Genomic DNA, 23654 nt, shown 5'->3' with positions numbered 1-23654 from the left:
ATCTTGTGAAAATCCATGAGAACCATTGTGAACTGCCTATTTTGGGTAGTGGTCCCTGGTAATGCCCATATATTGATTTCTCCCTCTTTTCCCTCAATATAAAGCTCTTGATGCTTGTCTTACAGCCTGAGCTCCTGTCTTGCAGTTTTTGTTTTACTGAAAAGTTCTTGTCTTATAGCCTGAGCTTATTATAACTTTTATGACATCAATCATTGATATAAAATCCAATGTCTGTCTTGTCCTCAGTTTGTTTTGAAATTGTTCTGAAGTAAATTTTGTTTTCCTGCACACCCATCATACCTAACCTTTTCCTAAACCTGTGCATTTTCTCTTGTTTCTGGTCAACCCAGTTTACTACTCGGCAGCTCCGCTCACCTCTGCTGGCATCATCCATGTGATGCAGTCTATATGTCCTGGGGGTCAGCGGGATGACTTTGGATTCTTGGAACAAAGGCACTCCATGTACGTACATGACCTTGTAATCCTGCACAAGCCGAGATTTTGCATACAAAACTCGAAGGTCACTCGGTAAAGAGCATTCCCCTGCCAGGCTGAACAGTTCATGTTTTGTATCCACTGATAGCCCGGATATGGATTTAGATCTGAACCAAAATCTAATCGGCTTGTTCTTGTCGCCTAACCAACTCATTCACCGAGTTTTGTTACAAGTCGTCCACAACTTTTTGAAATACCGTGCTATATATCGGTTTTAGACCTATCACTCAATGGTGAAGAATCACTTTAAAAATTCTCTGATCTGGATCCGGATTTGAATCTTCACCAAAATTGAATAAATTCGTCATTGTCACACACCCAAATTGTCCACCACGTTCCATCCGAATTTGTCCATAACTTTTTGAGATATCGTGCTATACGTATATCGTTTTTTGCCCTATTTTTGAAATATCCTGTTCACAAACAAACAGATAAACAAAACGAACAATAAATATGTCCGTATGTCATGCGGTTCTTGCTACATCCTGTTCAGGTAGACAGGCCTCATACTTGTGAAATCCCCAAATGAGTTGTTGACCTTTGGCCTATGTTGACCTTTTGGACTATGTTGATATAAAAAATTATTGGTGGTTATGTTCAATGATGAAGAATGCAAATCCTGTTCAAATTTCAAGTCAAATCGGATGAAAATTGAGGATTTTAGAAATATCACCTAAGTTGTTGACCTTTTGCCTATATTGACCTTTTGGCCAAATTTGACCTCAAAAATAATAGGCTTCTTCCTTTTCACCAACTCTATAACTTGGTGAAGTTGAATGATTATCGGTTTAAAATTGTGACCTGTAGGTGATCGACAAACAGACAGACAAACAGACAGAATAACACACAAGACTGAGCAATATACTTGAAAAATCTTAGATTTTTTGCAAGTAACGAACCAACAGACAAGGGTGAAAACATAACCTCCATCCACCTTTGGTGGCGGAGGTAAAACGAAACCTTCCCTACCACACCATAATCAAGCGCTCAAACCATCATCCAATATGCTGCGGTTCTAATTTTTTTTCGCATGTGCAACGCTTTTTATTCCATGCGTCATTGAGACTTTTATGATCTTTGGTTGTAATCTCATCTCATGCTTAATCTGCTGATGGCAATGTTTCAACTTCCTGCAATAAAAGGGTGAGCCAGCTTCTTGAACGGCTGGCCGAGGTTGTCTCGGGAGGAGATTACTTTGATCCTGATCATCCAGGCCCTCTGCCTGACCTCCAAGAAATTCAACGACAGCTTCAAGGCCTACTAGATCATAGGCCTTCTCGGGTTACGCCATTGGCATCCTCTTTGGCCCCGGATAATATCACCATCCTGAATGATGCTCACCGATCTACCCACAATGCAACAGGTAGTAGTGCAGTTTAATTGGCCACCACTTGTTTTTGTTATCTCTGTTTGTCATTCTTTCAGCATGAATATAATTACTGTAAGTGAGTGGTTTTATGAATGTGGGTTTTGTTTTACAAGATAAATTATCAATTTGTGTGGTTAAACTCACTGTGAGTGCATTGTGCCCATTTGTACTTGTCAGACTCCAACCTCGGCCTCTTGCTGTCTGACAGAAAGGCATTCGAGAGGTTCCTCCACAACAACCTGTCTATGCCAAACAAAACTGCTGCCATGTTGCTGCAATTGCCCTTTAACCCGAAGCAGGTATGTTTCATGTTGAAGCTTCCGGTTCATAAATATATTCATTGAGATTAATATTGATTAAATTATAGCAAAATGCAAAATGTATTGATTTTTAAAAAATTATTATTTTCAATATTTGTCTCGAAAACTTTGTTTTAAAAGTTTCCAGTGTTGATGTTTATGTAATACGTACCATATCAATAAAAGGCTGACAGGATGGCCTAGAGGTATGCACACTCGCCTCAGAGCTATCTTGCATTGGTTCGAATCTCGGCCCAACTACGAACTGACAAGAAGTGGAGAGGTTTCTGTCAAACCTCGACTCTGATTCTGCAACTGGACCCCAGACGGCATCAGCCCATAGTTCGTAAAATCCTGCTCTGCCGCTCTATCTCACCCTCTCTCTGTTCTCTTCACCCTCTCTTTTGCTCAAGGTTATCTTCCATCTGCTTGGAAATCAGCCAACATTACCGCTTTACACAAAAAAGGTGCAAAAACAGATCTTTCCAACTACAGACCAATCAGCCTGCTCCCAATCATCAGCAAGGTCATGGAATCCATCATTGCTTCTGACATCAAATCCTTCCTCTTCTCCAATGGCTTGATCTCGGATCATAAAGTTGGAATCAGACCAGGTCATTCTACTCTGGACATGCTGCTTCTGCTGTCTCAACAATGGATGGAGGTCCTCAATGCCAAACAGGAAATCAGAGCTGTCTCCCTTGACATATCCCATGCCTTCAATACGGTCTGTCACCCTGCCCTGCTCACCAAATTCTCCTATGGTATCTATGGAAACCTCCATGCATGGCTTGCAGACTTCCTCTCTGGTCGTAGTCTACGTGTGGCCTTGAATGGAATTCTCTCATCTACCCTTTCTGTTCAGGCTGGAGTTCCCCAAGGCAGTGTTCTGGGCCGTGTGCTTTTTCTGGTCTTCATTAATGATCTCTCTGACTCTCTGGAAAATCATCTATCTCTTTGATGATGACTCCACTCTCTGCCACTCCATACCTCATCCCTCAGATCAGCAGTCTGCAGCGTCCTCACTCTCTGCAGACCTTGACAAAATCACAGACTGGTCAAACAAGTGGAACATGTCTTACAATCCTGACAGATCTCACACTCTCCCACTCTCTCTGAAAAGACCGTCTGGACAACCCTCCCATCTACTTTCTGAACAATCCTTTTGAAGAAGTTCTGTCACTCAAGATTTTGGGTCTCACTATCTGCCATGATCTCTCCTGGGAAAACCACATTTCCAAGCTGGCCTCCAAAGCCAGACGCCGTCTGGGCATCCTCCGTCGTGCAAAGTCCTTTCTGGGCACTTCTGAGCTCCTCACCACATACAGCCATGGCCAAAAATATTGGCACACTTGCACTTTTTTCAATTAATGCACCATTTCTTCCAGAAAATTGTTGAAATTTTAAAAATACTTTGGTATCCACAGATGTATTTCTTTGGTTTGCAGTGGAACAAAACAAAAAAAGCTGAAAACATTACTAAATCTTAGCTTATTCCACACAGAAATCCTAAAATGGCTGGGACAATATTATTGGCACCTTTTAGTAGAGGTTAGAAAGAATTAGATTTCAAGCAGGTGATTGTCCTTCACTTTGGAATTGAACTCACCTGTGGTGCGTTGCAGGTGCCTGCAATATAAAAATCACTCATTCAACCAGTTTGAATAGAGACAAGGAGTCATTCTGCTGTTTTGTGTCACTGTGTGCACCGCAATGAGTATGGAGAAAAAGAAAACCAGAGAATTGTCTGAGGAAGTCAGACACAATATTGTAGCCAAGCATTGACGATCTCAAAGCTACAAGTCTATCTCCAGAGACCTTGATGTTCACCATACGCAATGTTATCAGGCAGTTCAAGGGCACTGCACTGCAGCCAACCTCCTTGGACGTGGCCGCAAGAGAAAACTTGATCGTAGATTGCAGTGAAGGATTGTTCGAATGGTGGAGAAAGCACCTCGATCAACTGCCAAACAGATTCCAGCTGATGTTCAGACACAACGTACGACAGTTTCAACTCGCACCATCTGTCGCCAACTTATTGAAAGGGGGTTCTATGATAGGAGACCCAAGAGGACCCCACTGCTGAGAAAGCCTGACTGGAGTTTGCCAAAATCCTTCTGGGAGAATGTCCTGTTGACAGATGAGACCAAATTAGAGCTGTTTGGTAAAGCACATCATCTCGATGTTTACAGAAAACAAAATGAAGCCTTCGAAGAAAAGAACACCTTCCCTACAGTCAAACATGGAGGAGGTTCAGTGATGTTTTGGCGTTGCTGTGCTGCCTCTGGCACTGGGTGCTTGATTATGTGCATTGCATCATGAAATCAGGAGATTACCAAGGCATTTTGGAGCACAATGTTCAACCCAGTGTCAGAAAGCTGGGTCTCTGTCGAAGGTCATGAGTCTTGAAGTAGGACAATGACCCCAAACACACTTCAGAAAGCACCCAGGAATGGTTCAAGACAAAACACTGGACTGTTCTGAAGTGGGCAGCAGTGAGTCCAGATGTAAATCCCATTGGACACCTGTGGGAAGATCTGAAAACAGCAGTTGAGAGAAGGCACCTTTCAAATCTGGTAGAACTGGAGCAGTTTGCACAAGAAGAGTGGGCCAAACTGCCAGTCGAGAGGGAGAGGAAGCTCATTCATGGCTATAGGAAGTGCTTGACTGCAGTTATTTTGTCCAAATGCTGTGCTACCAAATATTAAGTCTTGGGTGTCAATAATTTTGTTAATGCCATTTCTTTTTATTTTCTGAATTAAAAGGCTATATTAAGTTCTGAATCAAAAACAAATGTTCTGTAATATTAACGGTGAAATAAAGAATTGTGGAGACCAAATACGTTTGTCAATTTTAACTTATTTTTAGAAAAAACCGTGAGTTATTTGAAAAAAGTGCAAGGGTGCCAATATTTTTGACCACGACTGTACAAGGCTTTCATCCGCAGCTTGATGGAATACTGCTTTCCTCTCTGGGCTAGTGCTCCTGCCTAACACCTAGCTTGGCTTCACGTGGTTGAAACCAAAGGATTCAGAATCATTGGTATCTCCTGCGATGAAGCTGATTCTGAGGGCCTTTCTCTCACTCGCCACAGGCAGGTGTAGGTGGTCTTTCTGTCTTCTACCGACTCCTCTCCGGCCTATCTTCCCCTGCTCTGTCCTCTGCCCCCCAAATATTCCTGCAGGATGCACAAGATCTGCCAGCAACCCTGTTCGGGTGAAACTGCCAAAATCAAGATTCTCTGCTCATCTTCACTCTTTCATTCCTCTTTTCTCCCGCCTCTGGAACAATCTCCCACACTCTCTTAAATCCCTCTCCTCCCTCCCTCCAGGTATTTAAAACAGCTGTTCACCACCATCTCTTATCTTCCACCATCCAAACCTTGATCTTTTCTACCCCTGTTAAAACACCCCAAATCCGCCTCTTTCAATCCCCAACTTCTTTCCTGAAATTCCTAGTTGTGTTCATTTGCTTTATACCGTGTACCCCTCCCTCCTCCCCCAGCCCTCCTCTTTCCACAGATCTATCGACGTCCCTGTTCTCTACTGTTGTTGTGCTTGTGTGCTTCCCCCTCTTGTCTCTCGCTCCCTTCATTGTATGTTTTATGTGTCTGTGCATGTTTTCATGTTCAATTTGTTAGCTTTTACACAAGCTTCGATTCTGTGTACCAAAAAAACAAAAAACAACTGTTATCTCAGTGTTTCACAGGGAGGGCGATTCATGCCGTCCCTCGGATGGATGTTCAACTGGTAGTCCAGTCTGCCGGCATTAGTTGGTGGACGTTAAAGATCCCAAGGCATCTTTCACAAAGAGTAGGAGAGCTATCACCGGCACCCTGAACAAATTACAAATTCCTGACCTAACTACTTAGTCTAACGTCAGGCCGGGCCAGCCAGTTCATAAATTACTTGGGCCAAGCTTCCCCCACCCAAGCCCACAAGTGGGAATAATAGTGGCCGTTAAAGAAAGAAGAGACAAAATAGTGTTTGTTACCATAAGTGCGCATTTTATGTTTCCCGATCACCTCTCAGAAAAAGAAATAGAAAGAGTATTCCTGCAGTTGAGAAGGCTCTTGGTGAAGCTGGTACATATATTCACATGTGGGACAAGGACTGGAGACATCGGTGATGTTGTTCATGATTTTCCAGGACATTATTAGATGGTGGACAGATTGATGCGTCGTGTGTGGGATCTGATCCTGGGGATTCCATTAACATGAGTGATATTCTCTGATAGGAATACCAACCAGCCAATCCACATTTCTATGTAAAAATCTCTCATTGAACTTTATTCGAGACTTTTTGGTTTCTTCTGGGAATCCATTATTTTGAGTAAAATTTATTTATTTTAAGACTGAAACAAGTGACATTTTAAGCTAAATAAGTGTTTATATTCACTTTGAATACAGCGCTGTTAGGCCAGAAATCAATCCTTTCACAGGAATGCCGAGACTCATACTCGAGACCAAGCACTTGGGACCTGGCACTCAAACTTACTTTTGCTGTTCATATTGAAGACCTTTTGCACAGCAGACACCCTAGGCTTATAAGTGATTGGTGCAAGCCTTGTAATGATCTATCACTTTTAAATCTGCCGGCATTTATACGAGCCTCGACTTGGTATACCAAAAAAATTTGTAATCTTTTTGTGTTTTTTTTTCTTCTTTCTGGCAGAACATATTTCTGCATCCAAAGAAGCTGGAACGCATGGTGTGTGCTACAGGTAGTATTAACTCCAGCACTCTCCCGCCGGACCTGCTGACGGCACTGCGGCAACTTTGCTCTCAGCGCTCCAACCGCTTTGCTTTCATTGCTAGCCACTTGCAGAAGCAGCTCGACCAGGACAACGTTTTAAGAGAAGTAAATGTGATGAATGAGCTATTTTTGGCTTCGAGTTTCCATGTTACTTTGATTTGAGGATTTGCAAACACCTTACAAATTGACTTAAAGGGAGATTAGTTTGCCCATGTTGCCTTTCAAAAGTAGTAGGCCATTGTGTGCCCCTGGCCAATTACCGATTTCCTGTTCTGGTTTAGGGCAGCTTTGGTAGGACCATACGATGGCTTTTCTAGTAAATCTTGGGTGATGGAAATGCTTCCAATTTGTCATGCGTGCCCTTATACCCCTCTTAGTGGGTGGGAGCGTTGAAGGGTCTATTTCAAACTTTTTATTTTATTATACGCTTCTAACGGTATCATTTTGTTGTGATTTAACCTAACAACAGACCTGTTTATATACTTCACCCAAAGTTTTCAATGATGCAAAGTCAAGCCCAAGCAAATGTCCAGCAATTAACCATCATAAAATAATACATAAATGGGAATAATATTTAATAAAGTCATTCAACATGCTGAAGATGAATGAAGATGAACAAATAACATCTTTTCTCCAGCCATTTCCAACAATGACCATGGAGTCATCGGTAACGGAGCTCCATCAGGCACTCAAGCGCTTAAGACACCTGTTTCGTGACCTTGATCTTCTGGAAGGGCTTTCTCGAATGCTTCCCCATGGAGCCTGTGCCCACCACCGCCATGACTCTCTTAACTCCATTCCTACGACTCCGATTAGCACCGAGGAATTGATGGACAACCAAGACAATGAGTCCTTGGATGAGGACGGATTTGTTGATGACGTGGACAACGGGACGACTGATGATGAAGGCCCCGCCCAGTTCTCTGGCTTTGTACGTCTTTGGGCAGGACTACAACCCATCATCTGTGGTAATAAAAGGTATTTGTGTTCCTGAGCTGGGTGAGGAGGGAGGTCATTGGGGTGTTCAACAATCAAGTGCAACGTAATGTTGGATTTATTTATTTATGTAATGTAGAATCCTTTTCAAAATGGGCTTTTAGATAAATTAGAACAGGCTGATTGGAAAGCTTCAAAAAAAAAAAAGAGACTTTGGAGGGGAGTGGGGATGGCGGTTGAGGAGGGTGCCAGGGGGAGGGGTAAGGGTCATGGAGGAGCTTGTACATTGCATCTACATATTGCAGGCGAAACTCGAACGGCACTCGGTAGAGTGTATACCTCTGCCAGGCTGAAGAGTTTACATTTTGTATCCCACTGATGGGCCTGATCTGCATCCTGACCTAAACCGAAATCGAATTGGCTTGTTCTTGTCATCTAACCCAACTCATCTATCTAGTTTGGCATAATCCATCCACAACTTTTTGAAATATCGTGCTATAATCCATATTTGGCATAATCCATATTGAAAAATGATAAGTATATCATTTTTGGCCCCATCTTCCAAAGGTGAAGAACCACTTGAATAATTTTAAAAAAACTTTCGTATCTGGATCTGGATCTTCACCAAATTCGATTCAATTCATCCTTATCACACACACAACCTGTCCATCAATTTTCATCCAAATCCATCCGTAACTTTGAGATATCCTGCTCACAGACGACCAAACAGACAGACAGACAAGAAGGTGTCAGGCAGTAGTCTGGCAGGTATGCCGAAAATCGTGAGAACCTTGACCTTTGACCTTGACCCTTCACCTTTGACCTTGAACATATAGTCAAAAAACATCGACACCCTCACTTTTGTCCTTCAGAATCCTCTGGTAAGGTTTGACGAAGATAGCTGAAAGCGTTCGCGAGTTATCGCACTCACAGACCAACAAACGAGTCAGACCGACAAAACCGAAAATTTTCATCAAAACAAACAGGTCAACCTTCGGTAGTGGAGGTTACAAGGACATTAGGCCAGGACAGCAGTGACTTTCACCCACATTCTAAAGGACATTAAGAGACAGAGTGAGGTGGTAGATGGGATTTGTCGACTGTGTGCCGCGATAGGTTAATTAATTTTGATGATTTGATAGGAAAAAAAATCCAGTGGTTGCTGAATTTTTAAATATTTGCTATTATGAATTTTAAACTCAGAATTCTATGCTCAGAATTTTAAATTCAGGATATTTTCCAAATGTAATTGAGCACGGACCTGTTGTCTTTGATGTATTTTGCCCTTTTACACCATTGCATTCAGCCTCAAATTAATCTCTTTGTTGCAGTCACCCAACTCACTCTTTCCTTTGTCGCTCGTCCTCGCCCCAGGCAAATAACACCGAAGGCCTTGCGGCAAGGAAACATGAGTTCTCTCGGCTTCACAAACACAGAGCAACGAAGACTGGGTTTGCTTATCCACCTCATGGCATCGAACCCCAAGGTGCTGTATGCACCTGCTGGTTCACAGGCTGATCGCATCATCCAGAAGGTGTGCGTCTTGCATGTCACCCATGCTGCATTCTCCACACTTTCTCCTTCATGGAATTTCTGACAATCCCACTCTCCCATCTCTTTTTGTCTTGCCTTCCTCGCCCTTTGCTGCCGTCCAAAGGCAAATAAAACCCTTGCGTTTGTGGGAAATGTGACCCATTATGCACGCCACTGGCTGGTCATTTCGGGCAAACTGAGGACGGCGCTCCATCCGACCGCACTTGCTAACATGTCGTGGTGGAAAAGCAAGGTGTTGAATCTCTACTTTCTAGACTCTCTTCAAAGTACTACGTCATTACGAGTTTGACGTTTGTTTGCTTTTCATCTCTATTATTTTTCCAGAATAATTGTATTGCCCTCATGCGTATGCAATTGGCATATGGTCCCTTTCATTATGTAATCTGACAATGAAGTTGTCAAACGCTAATGTGTATTTGAGTACTGTACTTGTCTACCTGACCATATTGAATAAAGATAATCCAGTAACCGATTGTTTATCCAGTCACAACCATCGCTGGAAAACCTTTTGTTAATGTTTAATGTTGAACCTTGGGCAGTCGCTATAGGCCACAGGTATATAGGGAGCGGCCTGATTGTAAAAGCTGCAACCATACAGCTGCGAATAGAGCGATGATCCTGACGCTGCAGAACTCCCTAGCATGTACACTAGGTGTATGACTAAAGGCCAAAATAACAGACACACCTGTCTGAGTTGGCAGGTGGACTTGCAAATGGAGCCATAATTGTCAGATTAGCAAATGTGTTGGGGAAGTACGAATCTGCGCACGTGAATACTTGTATATTCATCCTTTTCCCCCTCTAACTGAACCAATTCTGCTGTTGTTGTTATTTCTTGATACAGGCGGTTCACACTTATTACTTTTGAACTAGAAAAAAGGTAATTGTGCACGCACCTCTTTGCAGCTTTCCGAGCTCGCGGACGTTTCTGATCCCAATCTGGATGATAAAGATTTCTCGTTGTGGAACTTCAGCATTCCAGATCCGACGCAATTGTTTCACCAACTGGACATCATTGACAATGCAGCTTGTGGATGGATCAACTTTATGTCTAAAGTACGGCCTTGCGTTGTAACAGGTTATCACACGTGTAGATTTTTAACAACCGTGGTTTGGGCTTTCGCTGTTGATTTGACAATATTATTTTGTATTGTACTCTCTAAAGAAATCCATATTCCCTGAATAACTCCCTAAAGTCCTTGTGCAACTTAACTGCTTCCTCTGTCCATTCCATTCATAGGTGAGCGTCGATGTGTTCAAAGGCTTTCCAACCGAGGAGGCCATTGTGAACTACACACTGAATCGGGCATACCATGACAATGTCACCGTGTTCGCCAGTGGGTCTTCCCTGCATCTTGTCAACTTGATATGCTTTGTTTAATTTGCGAAATCTATCAGAGGATTATCTTTGGAAAGAAACCCCCAATATTTCACAAGTTTTAAATTGTAGTCAATTTATTCCCGTTAAACTGTTCTAAGGAGAGGGAGGTAATGATGTAAACATTTTTGGATACAAGGTCGAGACTCGTGAAAGAGATAAAATTCATACTACTAGGGCATGCCCGTACTATATATATGCCCGTACTATATATCTATCTAAAATTATATCCCCCCCCTCTATTTACATGAAATGGTTTGGTTCATTCGCAACGCCAAAGCGAACGGCGAACGGCTTGCGAGTACAGTGACAACCCCCCCCCTCTATTTACATGAATGGTTTGGTCCATTCGCAACGACCACGCCATGCATTTGTGCATCCGGGTTCACCCATTGGAGGGACCGTTCACCTGACTCCACCCACAATTTATATACTACAGCCTCCATTTTGATGCTTGCTGAGATGTGAAGTCAAAGACATCTTCAAACCTGTCACATTCACAATCGACATACCCTCCTTATAAGTTTTCCATTTGGTGTAAAACGAACAAAGTGACAGTTAAAAGGATTTTGAGTTTATAGGCGTCACAGGCCATGTAAAGAGAGGCGTCGGTGATCGAGGCAGTGGTCTGTTGTTTATACACCGCCCAAATAAGTATGTGCCATTCTCTGAAGCAGTGATGTTACCCTGGGGCAGGTTATACAGGTCCTTGTTATTATTTCCTCTAAAAATTGTGGGTTGGATAGGTGACCATGACGAGTTTCTGTGAAGGTGGTGATAGCATGATAGGGGAGTGGAAAGCTTTAAATATTCCGCTTTTTTGATGTGGGAATCCCTTTTCTGCTTTTATGATCGGGAGGATGGTTCAAATGGGAGTGGTGGTGGGGGGGGGGGGGGGAGGGGGGGGAGCAAGACAAAGGTGGGAAAGATTTTGAAGGAGGAGGTTGGGGCTCTGGTGGGTGGGAGGAGATTGAGGACTTTCGGTGGGGAGGGGGGGGGGGGGGGAGGTTGAGGAGTTGTGATAGAGGTGGGGAGTGGTTTAAATGCTTGAAGTGGAGGGGGGATTGATGTCTTAAGGTTGGGAGGTGAAGGGTGATGTTTTGGCTGGGTGTGGGAGGGAAGAGCAAAAATGGGACAGAGTTGGGATGGAGGGACTTTCGGTGGGAGAGGTGGTTGAGGAGTTGAATTGCATGTGTTAGTTTACTCACAGTAAAAATGTAATTGGCTACAGGTGTGTGTGTGTGTGTGTGTGTGTGTGTGTGTGTGTGTGTGTGTGTGTGTGTGTGTGTGTGTGTGTGTGTGTGTGTGTGTGTGTGTGTGTGTGTGTGTGTGTGTGTGTGTGTGTGTGTGTGTGTGTGTGTGTGTGTGTGCGCGCGCGTGTTTTTGTTGGTGGGGGTTGGGGGGATGGGCAGGGGGCACAATGGGTGGTGCAATCATCTTATGGGTAATATGCTAGTGCAGCAGAAAGTGGTGAGAAACCTGCTGACTAGTCAAAGATCGTGAGTGGAGAAGAGTGAGTGTGAGTATCGGAATGAGAGTGAGAGGAGTGGGGGAGATAAATAAAAGGAACAATAAGGAGGAGTATTAAATTAATGGATGAAAGAGGGTGCCGGGGGGGGGGGGGGGGGGCATCGAGGCTACAAATTGTCAAATATTGAGAAAAAGGTGGTCAAGCAAGACTGCCATTTTCAAAATATGTGGATGCGTCTCTGAAGAGATTTATAAATTGATGGACATAATTGGACTTCCTACTTGCTTGTTATCACCATGAGCCAAGTGGGTTAGCAACCATTCCAGTTTACTAATGGGTTTTGTTATACAGCAAAAGCAGCTGCTGAAGAGCCACACTATCGGATAACTACGAGTAGTCTCAGTTAACATATATGGCCTCGGTGTTGCAACGATGAAAGTGATGATGGTATGAATGTGCACTGATCAGCATTCGGGTTTCTCTGGCCTTGTGATTTTCCCATCTTGTGTGCAGGCATCATTTTCCAAATGGCAGCAGATGGTTCCCTTCCGCCGCACGTCGTCTACAAGATCCGTCAGAACTCGAGTTTTACGGAGAAGACCAATGAAATCCGACGAGCTTACTGGCGGCCCGGCCCCAATGCCGGGGGACGATATTACTTCTTTTATGGCTTCATCTGGATCCAAGGTGAAGCCGGATACTTACTTTGCAACGCCCTTTTAAAATATCCCTTGTGTCCTGCATCGACACGGTGTGGAGGATTTGATTGAGATAATCATTTTCTGGGGACAATAATTATTATTGTGGCTAATTAATCGTCATTCAATGCAATACTTGGTGTAATCATGATTACCTGGAGTAATTCTAGGTTATTATTCTTCCGAATTGCCATTGTAACCTTTTGTGTGCCTTGATTAAGTAAGGCTCAATTAGAAGCTATTTTCATAAAATTTGAACAGAACAAGGATATTGGAAGACATCTGTGATTTCTGAAATGCAATTACATTTGTCCACTATAAACAAATTGACACTGTATATGGGATTTGAACTTCCAATTTCCCAGCATCTTGAGGCATGTGCTCAGAATTGGAGTAACAGAGGTCAATGCAAAGCTACTATTATACCAAATACAATTGCTGCAACACTCCATTGTTCTGCAGTTCCACCCCATTGTCCTCCATGGCCGTTGCATCCCATTGTCTCACGTGGCCATTGTGTCCCATTGCCCCATATGGCTGTTGCAGTCCATTGTCTTGCGTCGCCTCCCATTGTCCCATGTGGCCATTGTATTCCATTGTCCCACATGGCCTTTGTATTCCATTGTCCCACGTGGCCATTGCGTCCCATTGTCTCACGTGGCCATCGTGCCCCATTGTCTCACGTGGCCATCGTGCCCCATTGTGCAACGTGGCCATTGCATACCATGTGCCATGTGGCTGCTGTATCACATTGTTCCACATGGCCATTGTGCCACATTGTCCAGTGTGGCCGTTGCGCCCCATTGTTCCACATGGCCGTTGTGCCCTATTGTCCCATGTGGCTGTTGTGCCCCATTGTCTCTTGTGGCTGTCGAGCCCCATTGCCCCGTGTGGCTGTTGCGCCCCATTGTTCCACATGGCCGTTGCACCCCATTGTCCCATGTGGCTGTCGAGCCCCATTGTCCCGTGGGGTCTTTGCACCCTATGCTTTTTGATGAATAATTTGCAATGCTAGCTTGTACTTGCACCTGGCTTGAAGATGAGTCTTTAAGGTTGAAACAAAAAATTTCACTTGTGTTGTTGATACAAGCATGCCGCGTTCACTATTCTCACCTGAAACCTTTCTCACTTTCCCCGTCTGTGCAGACATGATTGAACGGGCCATCATCGACACACTTGTTGGTAGAGACGTGGTGGAGCCAGGAAACTACGTCCAGATGATCCCATATCCCTGCTACACTCGTGACGAGTAAGATGCTCAACAATATTAGGCACAGAATGGAGATTTTGGAACTTTTTTTTGAAACATTATTTGTTGTGAGAGGTGATGATATTTCAACAGCAGTTACAAAATCTGAGACAAGTGAGCAGGTCGTCTTACCACAAAGCAAAGAAGTTGGCCTGTTCATCTTAAAGTGTTAAAAATACAATTTGAACTTCTCTCTGAACACCCTCGTATATATTAGCATCAGCTTGAATATCTCTCCCTATGCCATTAATTATTCTCCCATCCCTCCCTCCCCTTGTAATATTTGTCTATAATCTGTCTTTTTATTTCTGGAAATGTGTCTCTTGGATTCACCAAGAAGCAATCGACAATTCTGGTGAAATTGCATCCAAAACCATTTATTTATTTATTTATTTCCATCCTCCACTTCCCAACCATTCATACGTCATTGACGACACTCTTACTTCCCCAACCGTCCTTGTAGCAACCTGAGATTTGTTTTTGTATACAAAGTCAAGGCTCATGGAAGATCCAGAACTCAAAACGGATCAAGATGCAACAGAACAAAAGGAACACTATAAAGAGAGGGGAAACACCAACAGCAGTGTTGAAGGACAAAATAGAGGGAGACTTGGACAAACAAGGGATGCGGATAAGAATGAGGGTTAGAGGAGGATGCCTGGGGTGAACAAGATGGATACAGAAGCAAACTCTCAGGAAGGAAATACAGCAAATTTGGAATGGGGTGGGGGAGGCTTGTGGTAAATGGGGTTAGAACATATCATGGTTTCAGGGTGATCTTGACCTTGACATATCACGTGCCTTCGATACGGTCTGGCACCCCGCTCTGCTCACCAAACTCTCCTCTTTTGGTATCCATGAAAATCTCCACGCATGGCTGGCGGACTTCATCTCTAGTCCTAGTCAACGTGTGGCCCTGAATGGGTTTCTCTCATCTCCTCTTCCTGTTCAGGCTGGAGTTCCACAAGGCAGTGTTCTGGGCCCTGTGCTTTTTCTGGTCTTCATCAATGATCTCTCTGACTCTCTTGAAAATCCTCTGTATCTCTTTGCTGATGACTCTACTCTCTGTCGCTCCATTCTTCATCCCTCAGATCGGCAGTCTGCAGCCTCCTCACTCTCTGCAGACCTGGACAAAATCACAGACTGGGCAAACAAGTGGAACATGTCTTTCAATCCTGACAAATCTCACACTCTTACGATGTCTCTCCGAAAAGACCGACTGGACAACCCTCCCATCCACTTTCTGAATAATCCTCTCCAAGAAGTTCTGTCACTCAGGCTTTTGGGTCTCACTATCTGCCATGATCTTTCCTGGGAAAACCACATTTCAAATCTGGCCTCCAAAGCCAGTCGCCGACTGGGCATCCTCCGTCGTGCGAAGTCCTTCCTTGGCACTCCTGAGCTCCTCACCACATACAAGGCTTTCATCTGCAGCTCAATGGAATACTGCTCTCCCCTCTGGGCTGGTGCTCCTGCCTCACACCTAGCTCGTCTTCACGCTGTTGAAACCAAAGCATTCAGAATCATTGGAATCTCCCGCGATGAATCTAACTCCAAGGGCCTCTCACTCACTCACCGCAGGCAGGTTGGTGGTCTTTCCGTCTTCTACCGACTCCTCTCTGGCCTTGCCCCCCCAGCTCTCTCTGGGCTCTGTCCCGCAAATATTCCTACAGGTCGCACAAGATCTGCCTGCAACCCTCTTATGGTCAAACTGCCAAAACCAAGACTCTCTGCTCACCTTCACTCCTTCATTCCTCTTTTCTCCCGCCTCTGGAACAAACTCCCTCACTCTCTTCAATCCCACTCCACCCTCCAGGTCTTTAAAACAGCTGTTCACCACCATCTCTTATCTTCCCCCATCCAAAGTCTTGATCTTTTCTACCCCCGCTAATTTAACCCCAATTCCACTTTTTTGAAATACCAACTTCTGTCCTGGAAGTCCTTGGTGTCCTTGTGTTTTATACTTCTCCCTCCCCCCCCCCTTCCCACGCCTCCTCCCCCCAAGCCCTCTCCCTTCCACACATCTCCCTGCTCTCAAATGTTGTGTTTGTGTGCTTCCCCTTCTCTCCCCATCTTGTCTTCCGCTCCCTCTTTTTATATATTTTGTTTGTCTGGTTGATTTGTTTGTGAAGTAAATGTTAGCTCTTTCACGAGCCTCGATTCAGTATACAAAAAAAAAAAAAAAATCTGAGATGGTAAACATCTGTCTTGAAAACCCAGAGGGAGGAGTAAGATTGAAGAGAATGTGTAAGTTGGTTGCACATGTGGGGAAACAAAGAACGAATGAGAGGTGAGTGGTTCTGGATTTTGGGAGTTTTACCAGAATGAAGTTGCTGGTCTGGACCGCATACGCCCTGCAGAAACCTGGGGAAGGGTGGGGGGAGGGGCGTGGGTGGAGGACAAAGCAAGGAAAGAGCAGAGGCTGCCAGATCAGAAAGGACGTGGTAGAAGACAGATGACCACCAACCTTTCTGTGATGGCAAAAGTGATCGGCCCATCGACTCTGCTTCATCGTGGGAAATTCCAATAATCTTGGGTTTCCACAGAAGTTTCCACAGAATCAAGCTGAGAATGTGTGAGGGTACAGAGAGTGTGAGAGTACTGCTCTTCCCTCTGCGAAGAGGGAAGAGCAGTACCCCATCAAGCTGCAGATTAAGGCCTTGAAGGTGGATATAGGAGTTCAGGTATGCGAAGGAGGACTTTTGGATGTTGTGCTATGGAGGATGCCTAGTCGGTGGCTGGATTTGGAGGCCAACTTTGATATGTGGTTTACCCAAGAGGGAGACTGGCCATTGATAGTGAGAGGTCAAGGTCATCACTGATAGTGAGAGCCAGGAGTATGAATGACTGAACTTCTTCAAGAGGATTGTTAAGAAAGTAGATAGGAGGGTTTGCCAGACAGTCCTTTTGGGGAGAGATGGTGAGTGTGAGATTTGTCACAATTGAACGACATATTCCAATTGTTTGACCAGTTTGTGATTTTGTCAAGGCCCGACGAGAAGGAAGAGGCTGTAGCCTGCCTGTCTGAAGGATGAGGGATGTCATGGCAGAGGATGGAGTCATCAGCAAATAGATAAAGGGGATTTTCCAGAGAGAGGCACAGATTGAAGCTTCCAATCCACTCTATTGTGCTAATTCATTCATTACCTTTGCTACCGAAGGTGGATGGAGGATATGTTTTCACCCTGTCTATTTCTTTGTGAACAGGATATCTCAAATTATGGACGGATTCGGACGAAACGTGGTGGACAGGTTGGGTATGTGAGAAGGACGAATCGGTTCGATTTTGGTCAATATTTGAATCCAGATGTGCATCAGAGAATTTTTATGAAGTGATTCTTCACCATTTGAGTGACAGGGCCAAAAACTATATTTAGCATGATATTTCAAAAAGTTGTGGACGACTTGTGCCAAAACATGGTGGATGAATTGGTAGGCGACAAGTACAAACTGATTAGATTTTGGTTCACGGCCTGTAATATGAATGAAATTAATGAATGAATGAATGATCGTTTTAAGGCCATTTTCCCCGCTAGAGTGGGGGTTAGCCTTGCGGGCCCCATGACAATCATGGTTCCCTGTTTGAGGCAATGTTTTTATGGCCGAATGCCCTTCCTGACGCCAACCCTTAGTCGCCTCTGACGATGCGCAGGGATACGGTGTACCTATTCTAAACCGGGGTACACACCATGATGTAAGTAGAATACAAAATGTAAACTGTTCAGCCTGGCGGAGGTATGCGCTCTACCAGTGCCATTCTAGTTGCGTTCTGGCTTTGTGTTTTTATTTTAGCTATTTGAGCCTTGGACACTAAAACAAAACGATTTCTGTTCTTTGAGTCTGATGCTGTATCATTCACTCGTATGTTGATGTTTGGGTGCGCCAGCTTCCTGTTTGTGATTGAGCACATGATGCCGCTTTGTCTCGTCATCTCCTGGGTTTACTCGGTCTCCATGATGGTGCAACACATCGTCACAGAAAAGGAACAACGGCTAAAGGAGGTAGGACGAGGATGGAAAAGCTGCTCCGCTTGGTTAACACTTCATGGTGAAACATACAAGTTAACGAGACCTCTGATTCGATTAGCTTTCCCATTCCAGGTTAATTACATAGCTTGTAATTACTGTGTAGTTCGTATGGAAACCATTTTTGATGCATTTTGATAAACAAAGCCACACTGCATCTCTCACGTCACCTGCTACCTGCACAGGTGATGAAAATGATGGGCTTGAGCAATGCCGTACATTGGCTTGCCTGGTTCATCACAGGATTCTCCCAGCTATCCCTCAGTGTTGCAGGCCTCACACTCATCCTCAAGTACGGCCATGTTCTCGCACACAGTAACACCTTTATCATCTGGCTCTTCCTCACGATCTACGCCATCGCAACGGTCACATTTTGGTGAGTAGTCAAATGTTAGCGAGGGTTGAAAATTGGTAGTGGAGTGGGACAGGGGAGAGAGTCATCATTTGCTGCATGATTGATCTTCCAATCAAGCGTCCCTGATGAAATGTAGAGGTTTTTGTTCTTCTTTTCATGACAATAGTTTTTGTTAATTTTATTTTTAGCTTCCTGGTGAGTGTGCTTTACTCGAAGGCTAAGCTAGCGGCTGCCTGCGCCGGTATTGCCTACTTCCTGAGCTACGTTCCATATATGTATGTGGCCATTCGCGAGGAGGTTGCCCATGACCACATCACCGCCACACAGAAGTGCATTGCTGTGAGTACTGTGGACTCAAGATTTTGAAACGATGGTGGAAATTACTAAAAAAAACCTACATCATAATAACCATCCGCCTGATACTGTCTCTACCATTTCCATCGAATCAGTCTCTGATGTCCACAACGGCGTTCGGTCTCGGTGCCAAGTACTTCGCACTGTACGAGATGGCTGGAGTGGGGATCCAGTGGAGCACGTTGAGGCGTTCACCAGTGGAGGGTGACGCGTTCAGCCTGGCCTTAGCTATGCTGATGCTTGGTGTTGACAGCATCCTTTATGGGCTACTCACTTGGTACATTGAAGCTGTTCACCCTGGTACGTCCTGTTGGTATTTTGTTGCATATGATGGCTTTTAGAGTTCTGGAATATCCTCAAAGAGGGAAGATTGGTTTCACTTCGACATGTAGTGCCCCTGCAAACTTCCTACTCGCCCCTACCAGTTGCCCCTCGCTCTGCCCACTCCCAGGTTCAACCTTGTCCACCCCCTCCTAGCTTCACTCACATCCTGCCCCTCCCAGCTTATACCCTGGCTCGCCCGCTAACATCTTCCACCTACCTCTACCCTCCATAGCTTCCCCTCGACCGCACGCCTTCATAAAGTTCCCCTACCCCCTTCAAGTTCTTCCATCCCTGCACCAAAACAACAGTGCATCTTCCCTAATGCTGAACGGTGTGGACCTCCAACATCGAAGGCCTCTGATCCAATCTGACATCTCTTGATCAACCCATTGCTGATAAACTGGACATTATCTGATTAACATAATCCTTCCTCCCACAGGATGTCCCTGACTCTGTAGTGTCGCCTCTTGTTTGACAGGCTTGAACCCCGTACCAGTGGTTGAGTTGCACTTTACATCAAGAACATCATTTCTCACTGTCCATGTACTGCTCTTACCCATCCCAAGACTGAGGAGTAACTTTGGCGGTGGCTTCCCTTTGCTCCCACCTCTTATTTGTCTGTGTGTTGTACCATCCTCCTAACAGTGACAACTCCATCTACATCTCTCTCAGACAACATGGATAAACTTTTAACCACTCATCCCAACTCTCTCTTCCTCATATGTGGTGATTTAAATTGTCACCATGCAAATTGACTGGGTGTCGGTACCGCTCTCACCAGGTATGGCATGTCAGCAACGGACTTCTGTGACTCCATTGGACTGACTCATTCTGTGAACTTTCGCCCAATGGCAAATCCTCAGTCTTCCCAGACTTGGTGATGACTAACTTCCCTGCTAATGTCTCCTACTCTTCCTCTATTCCAATTGGTTCATCTGATCAAATGCTTGTGAAACTCAACATATCCCTGGCTATTCTGAGAGCCACTGGCGATTCTGACATTTCACTCAAGCAGATTTGCAAGGAATACAAGCAGCCATCTCGCTGCAGGACTGGTCTCCCATGTCTACATCTGCTGATAAGAACTCAGCCTGGGAATTCGATCACGGAAACCTGCTCTCTCTCTCTCTCTCTCTCTCTCTCTCTCTCTCTCTCTCATGCACAGATCCATCCCATCTCGTCTTCAGTTATCATATATACCCATACCTTCCCTCTCTTCAAATGGCACCACAGCCGACTCTGCTCGTGAGAAGGCCGAATACCTCATTTTTGTGTTTGCTTCGAAATCTTGCGTACCAAACCCTTTCTCTTTGTACCGACCCGACCCAATCACACCCAACTGCTGCTGGACTTTGTCATTTTCACCTGAGAAGGTGGAGAAGTTTCTGGCAACCCTCGATTCTCGACCCTCGACTGAACGCTTATGCAACTGGACAGGATGACATTAGCGCACGTGTCTTAAAAACCTGCCCCCCTGCTCTTGCACATCTTTCTGCCCTGTTCATCCGATTGTTTACCCAAGGCCATCTTCATTCTGTTTGGAAATCTACCAACATTACTGCATTACATATAAAGGTGCAAAACAGATCCTCTTAAATTAGCTTGCTTCCAATCCTCAGCAAGGTCATGGAATCCATAATCACAATCAACATCAAATTCGTCCTTTTCTTGGCCATGGCCCCTCGGACCATCATTTCGCTTTGAAACCAGGTCACTTTCCTCTGGACATGATTCTCCTGCTCTACTAACAATAGTTGAAAGCCTTCAATGTCAAACATGATACCAGGGCCGTCTCTCTGGTCATATCTCGAGCATTTGATAGTTTGGCATCCTGCCGTACTCTCCAAACTGTCTAGCTATGGCATCCAAGGCCAACTCCATACTTGGCTTGTTGACTTCCTCTACTCTAATAACCAACATGTGGCTCTCAACAGAATCGTTTCATCTTAGTCAGGTTCACTATGTCAATAAATTATTTTCGTTCAAAATCATGGTAGATTAGCAAACCTATACATTTTTGGAAAGGTTATAGCATAAGGAAACTAAAAATCAATGTTTACATTTGGAGAGATACCTGTATGGCGGCCATTTTGGATTTTCAAAATGGCCACTGTAAAATACATATTTTGTTCTATTTCTGCCTCTAATTACCCTAAAAACTTTTTAAAATATACTAAACCTATATTTTCAGGGACAAGGAATCCAATGAAAGTATCAAATTAGTGCTATGGGGAATGGTAAGACACGAATCAAAGGTTTTGAATTGCAAAATACTGTCTTTATATTCGCGATAAGTTGCATAATCAAATACATGTTATCATTTTGTACAGGCAGTTAATAACATCAAAATGTGTCACAATAATTCATATCACCAAACATACACAGGCAGTTAGCAAAATCATATATACACATGCAGTCAGTATAACTTCACATCTACACAGGCAGTCAATGACAAAATATACACAGGGAGTCAATGGCATCAAACATACACGATTACAGAATATGCCATTTAGAGTTCGTCATCACTGTCCTGTGTGTCGTATCCGACAATATAGTCCGCATCGTTTTCACAGTCCGTTCCACACAAGCAAAGGTCGGTCAAATTGATTGGCAAATCGAATTGGTCGAATGGTCGATCGAATCGAATTCGATGAATCGAATCGATCGAATTGGTCGAATGGTCGAATGGTCGATCGAAGCGAATGGTCGAATTGGTCGAATGGAATTGGTCGAATTGGTCGAATCGAATTGGTCGGAATTGGCAAATGTAAACATTGATTTTCAGATTTTCCATGTAATAACGTTTCCAAAAATGTATAGGTTTGCTAATCTACCATGATTTTGAACGAAAAAACATAGTGAACCTGACTATCTCCTTCCCAAGGCAGTGTTCTGCACCCAGTCCTATTCCTCTTCTTCATCAACGATATTTCTGACTCTGGAAAATCATCTTTATCTCTTTGCTGATGACTCCTTTCTCTGTCATTACATCCCTCATCCTTCAGATAGGCAGACACAGCCTCTTCCTTCTCTGCAGATCTTGATAGAATCACGAGCTGGTTTGACACTTGGAATATGTTTTTCAATTCTATCAAATCTCAAACTCTTCACAAAATTGAGAGTAATGTTTGTCATAGGATTGGACTTGCAAAAGCGAGGCTAAGTACCCCAGTACTGTAGGCAAAGGGTTTTTATACATGAAGAGGTGAGAGAAGGGGCATGCTTTAGAGATTGTAAGGGAAATTCTGGATGTAACGGATTGCCTTATGTTGAGGCTGGAAATACATGCTGACCGTGGTACTTGTGTCGCAGGTACATATGGACTTCCACGACCGTGGTATTTCCCATTCCAGCACTTTGCCTCCCCATGGTTCTGTTTGCCTGGAACATCGTTCTTGCCTGGGAGGAGGCAAAGAGTTGGGCTTAGTATTCGACAGGAGGACCAGGCCTGTGCAATGGAGACTAGACATCAGGGTGAGTATGCCATTGTACTTTGTTTCGAGTTCCAATCTTTTGTATATTTTAATGCTTTATCGACTTGACTTTTTTGAACACATTGTCATGCCCAATTTATACCAAAAGAAGAGAATCCAGACTTTGAGGAAGAACCAAGCCACATGGTGCTGGGTATTTGCATCAACAAGCTGAGCAAGGTGTACAGAAGTGGCCAACGTCCCGCGCTAGACCGGCTCTCTCTGAACCTCTACGAGGGTCAAATAACCTCATTCCTTGGACACAACGGTGCTGGAAAAACCACTACGATGTATGAAATCACAATCCAATTTTGTATTTTATTTGTTTATTTAAGAACGTGTTGGACCTTTATGAAATTTCCGAATGATATCTTTTGAAAATCTCATCAGATTTCAATCTGATCTCACGACCTCTCCACAACTTTTTGAGATATCTTGTTCACAAACAAACAAACTGACAGGGGTGAAAATATAACCTCTGTCCACCTTCCGTGGTGGAGGTAATAATTGGAGTTGAAGGCAGTGTCAAAAATTATACAAATGAGATACTTGCATTAGTCTAATAGATGACAAAAAGATACTAGATGTATATACAGTATATAAAAAAAGATATGATATGCAAAATACCTCATGTGATGGCTTTTCAATTCAACTCTTTGGGGGAGTCCACTCCACGCTGATGAAGGGCAGTGAGCTAGAAATGCTTCCGTGGGTCGATTTTCCTCCCAAGGGGTGGGGTGGCTTTCTGTTACGTGCTCCTCCCCGACCCCCTGGTCAGTGGTCACGGTGTACCTCCGAGCCCCGAGAGGAGTCACTGCAGAAAAATGTGTTATTCTGTGTGTCAAAGATCAACGGAGAAGCCACCCCAATTGTTACTCACAAACAAATATTGTATTAAGATCACACAAGAATAACAGTAC

At 44.1% G+C, this 23654-nt stretch overlaps 1 protein-coding gene across 2 annotated transcripts in view; it reads left to right on the top strand.

Moving 5' to 3' along the window:
• ABCA2 (ATP binding cassette subfamily A member 2) overlaps positions 1–23654 on the top strand; it is a 137273-nt gene that overhangs the window by 59758 nt on the left and 53861 nt on the right. For both annotated transcript variants that reach the window (XM_078767176.1, XM_068133968.2), the window contains exons 3-19: positions 351–462; positions 1638–1858; positions 2042–2163; positions 6837–7022; positions 7555–7895; positions 9228–9387; positions 9511–9639; positions 10314–10463; positions 10648–10744; positions 12770–12943; positions 14101–14203; positions 18090–18204; positions 18414–18604; positions 18772–18922; positions 19033–19237; positions 22574–22735; positions 22844–23024. In XM_078767176.1, coding sequence (XP_078623302.1) covers positions 351–462; positions 1638–1858; positions 2042–2163; positions 6837–7022; positions 7555–7895; positions 9228–9387; positions 9511–9639; positions 10314–10463; positions 10648–10744; positions 12770–12943; positions 14101–14203; positions 18090–18204; positions 18414–18604; positions 18772–18922; positions 19033–19237; positions 22574–22735; positions 22844–23024 — 2800 coding nt within the window. The remainder of the gene's footprint in view (positions 1–350; positions 463–1637; positions 1859–2041; positions 2164–6836; positions 7023–7554; positions 7896–9227; positions 9388–9510; positions 9640–10313; positions 10464–10647; positions 10745–12769; positions 12944–14100; positions 14204–18089; positions 18205–18413; positions 18605–18771; positions 18923–19032; positions 19238–22573; positions 22736–22843; positions 23025–23654) is intronic.

This window comes from Myxine glutinosa, chromosome 13 (genome assembly GCF_964187855.1).
Source record: "Myxine glutinosa chromosome 13, kmMyxGlut1.1, whole genome shotgun sequence".
In the NCBI taxonomy this organism is placed as follows: domain Eukaryota; kingdom Metazoa; phylum Chordata; class Myxini; order Myxiniformes; family Myxinidae; genus Myxine; species Myxine glutinosa.
The sequence above is the reverse complement of the archived record's forward strand: the minus strand, read 5'-3'. Positions and strand labels throughout refer to the sequence as shown.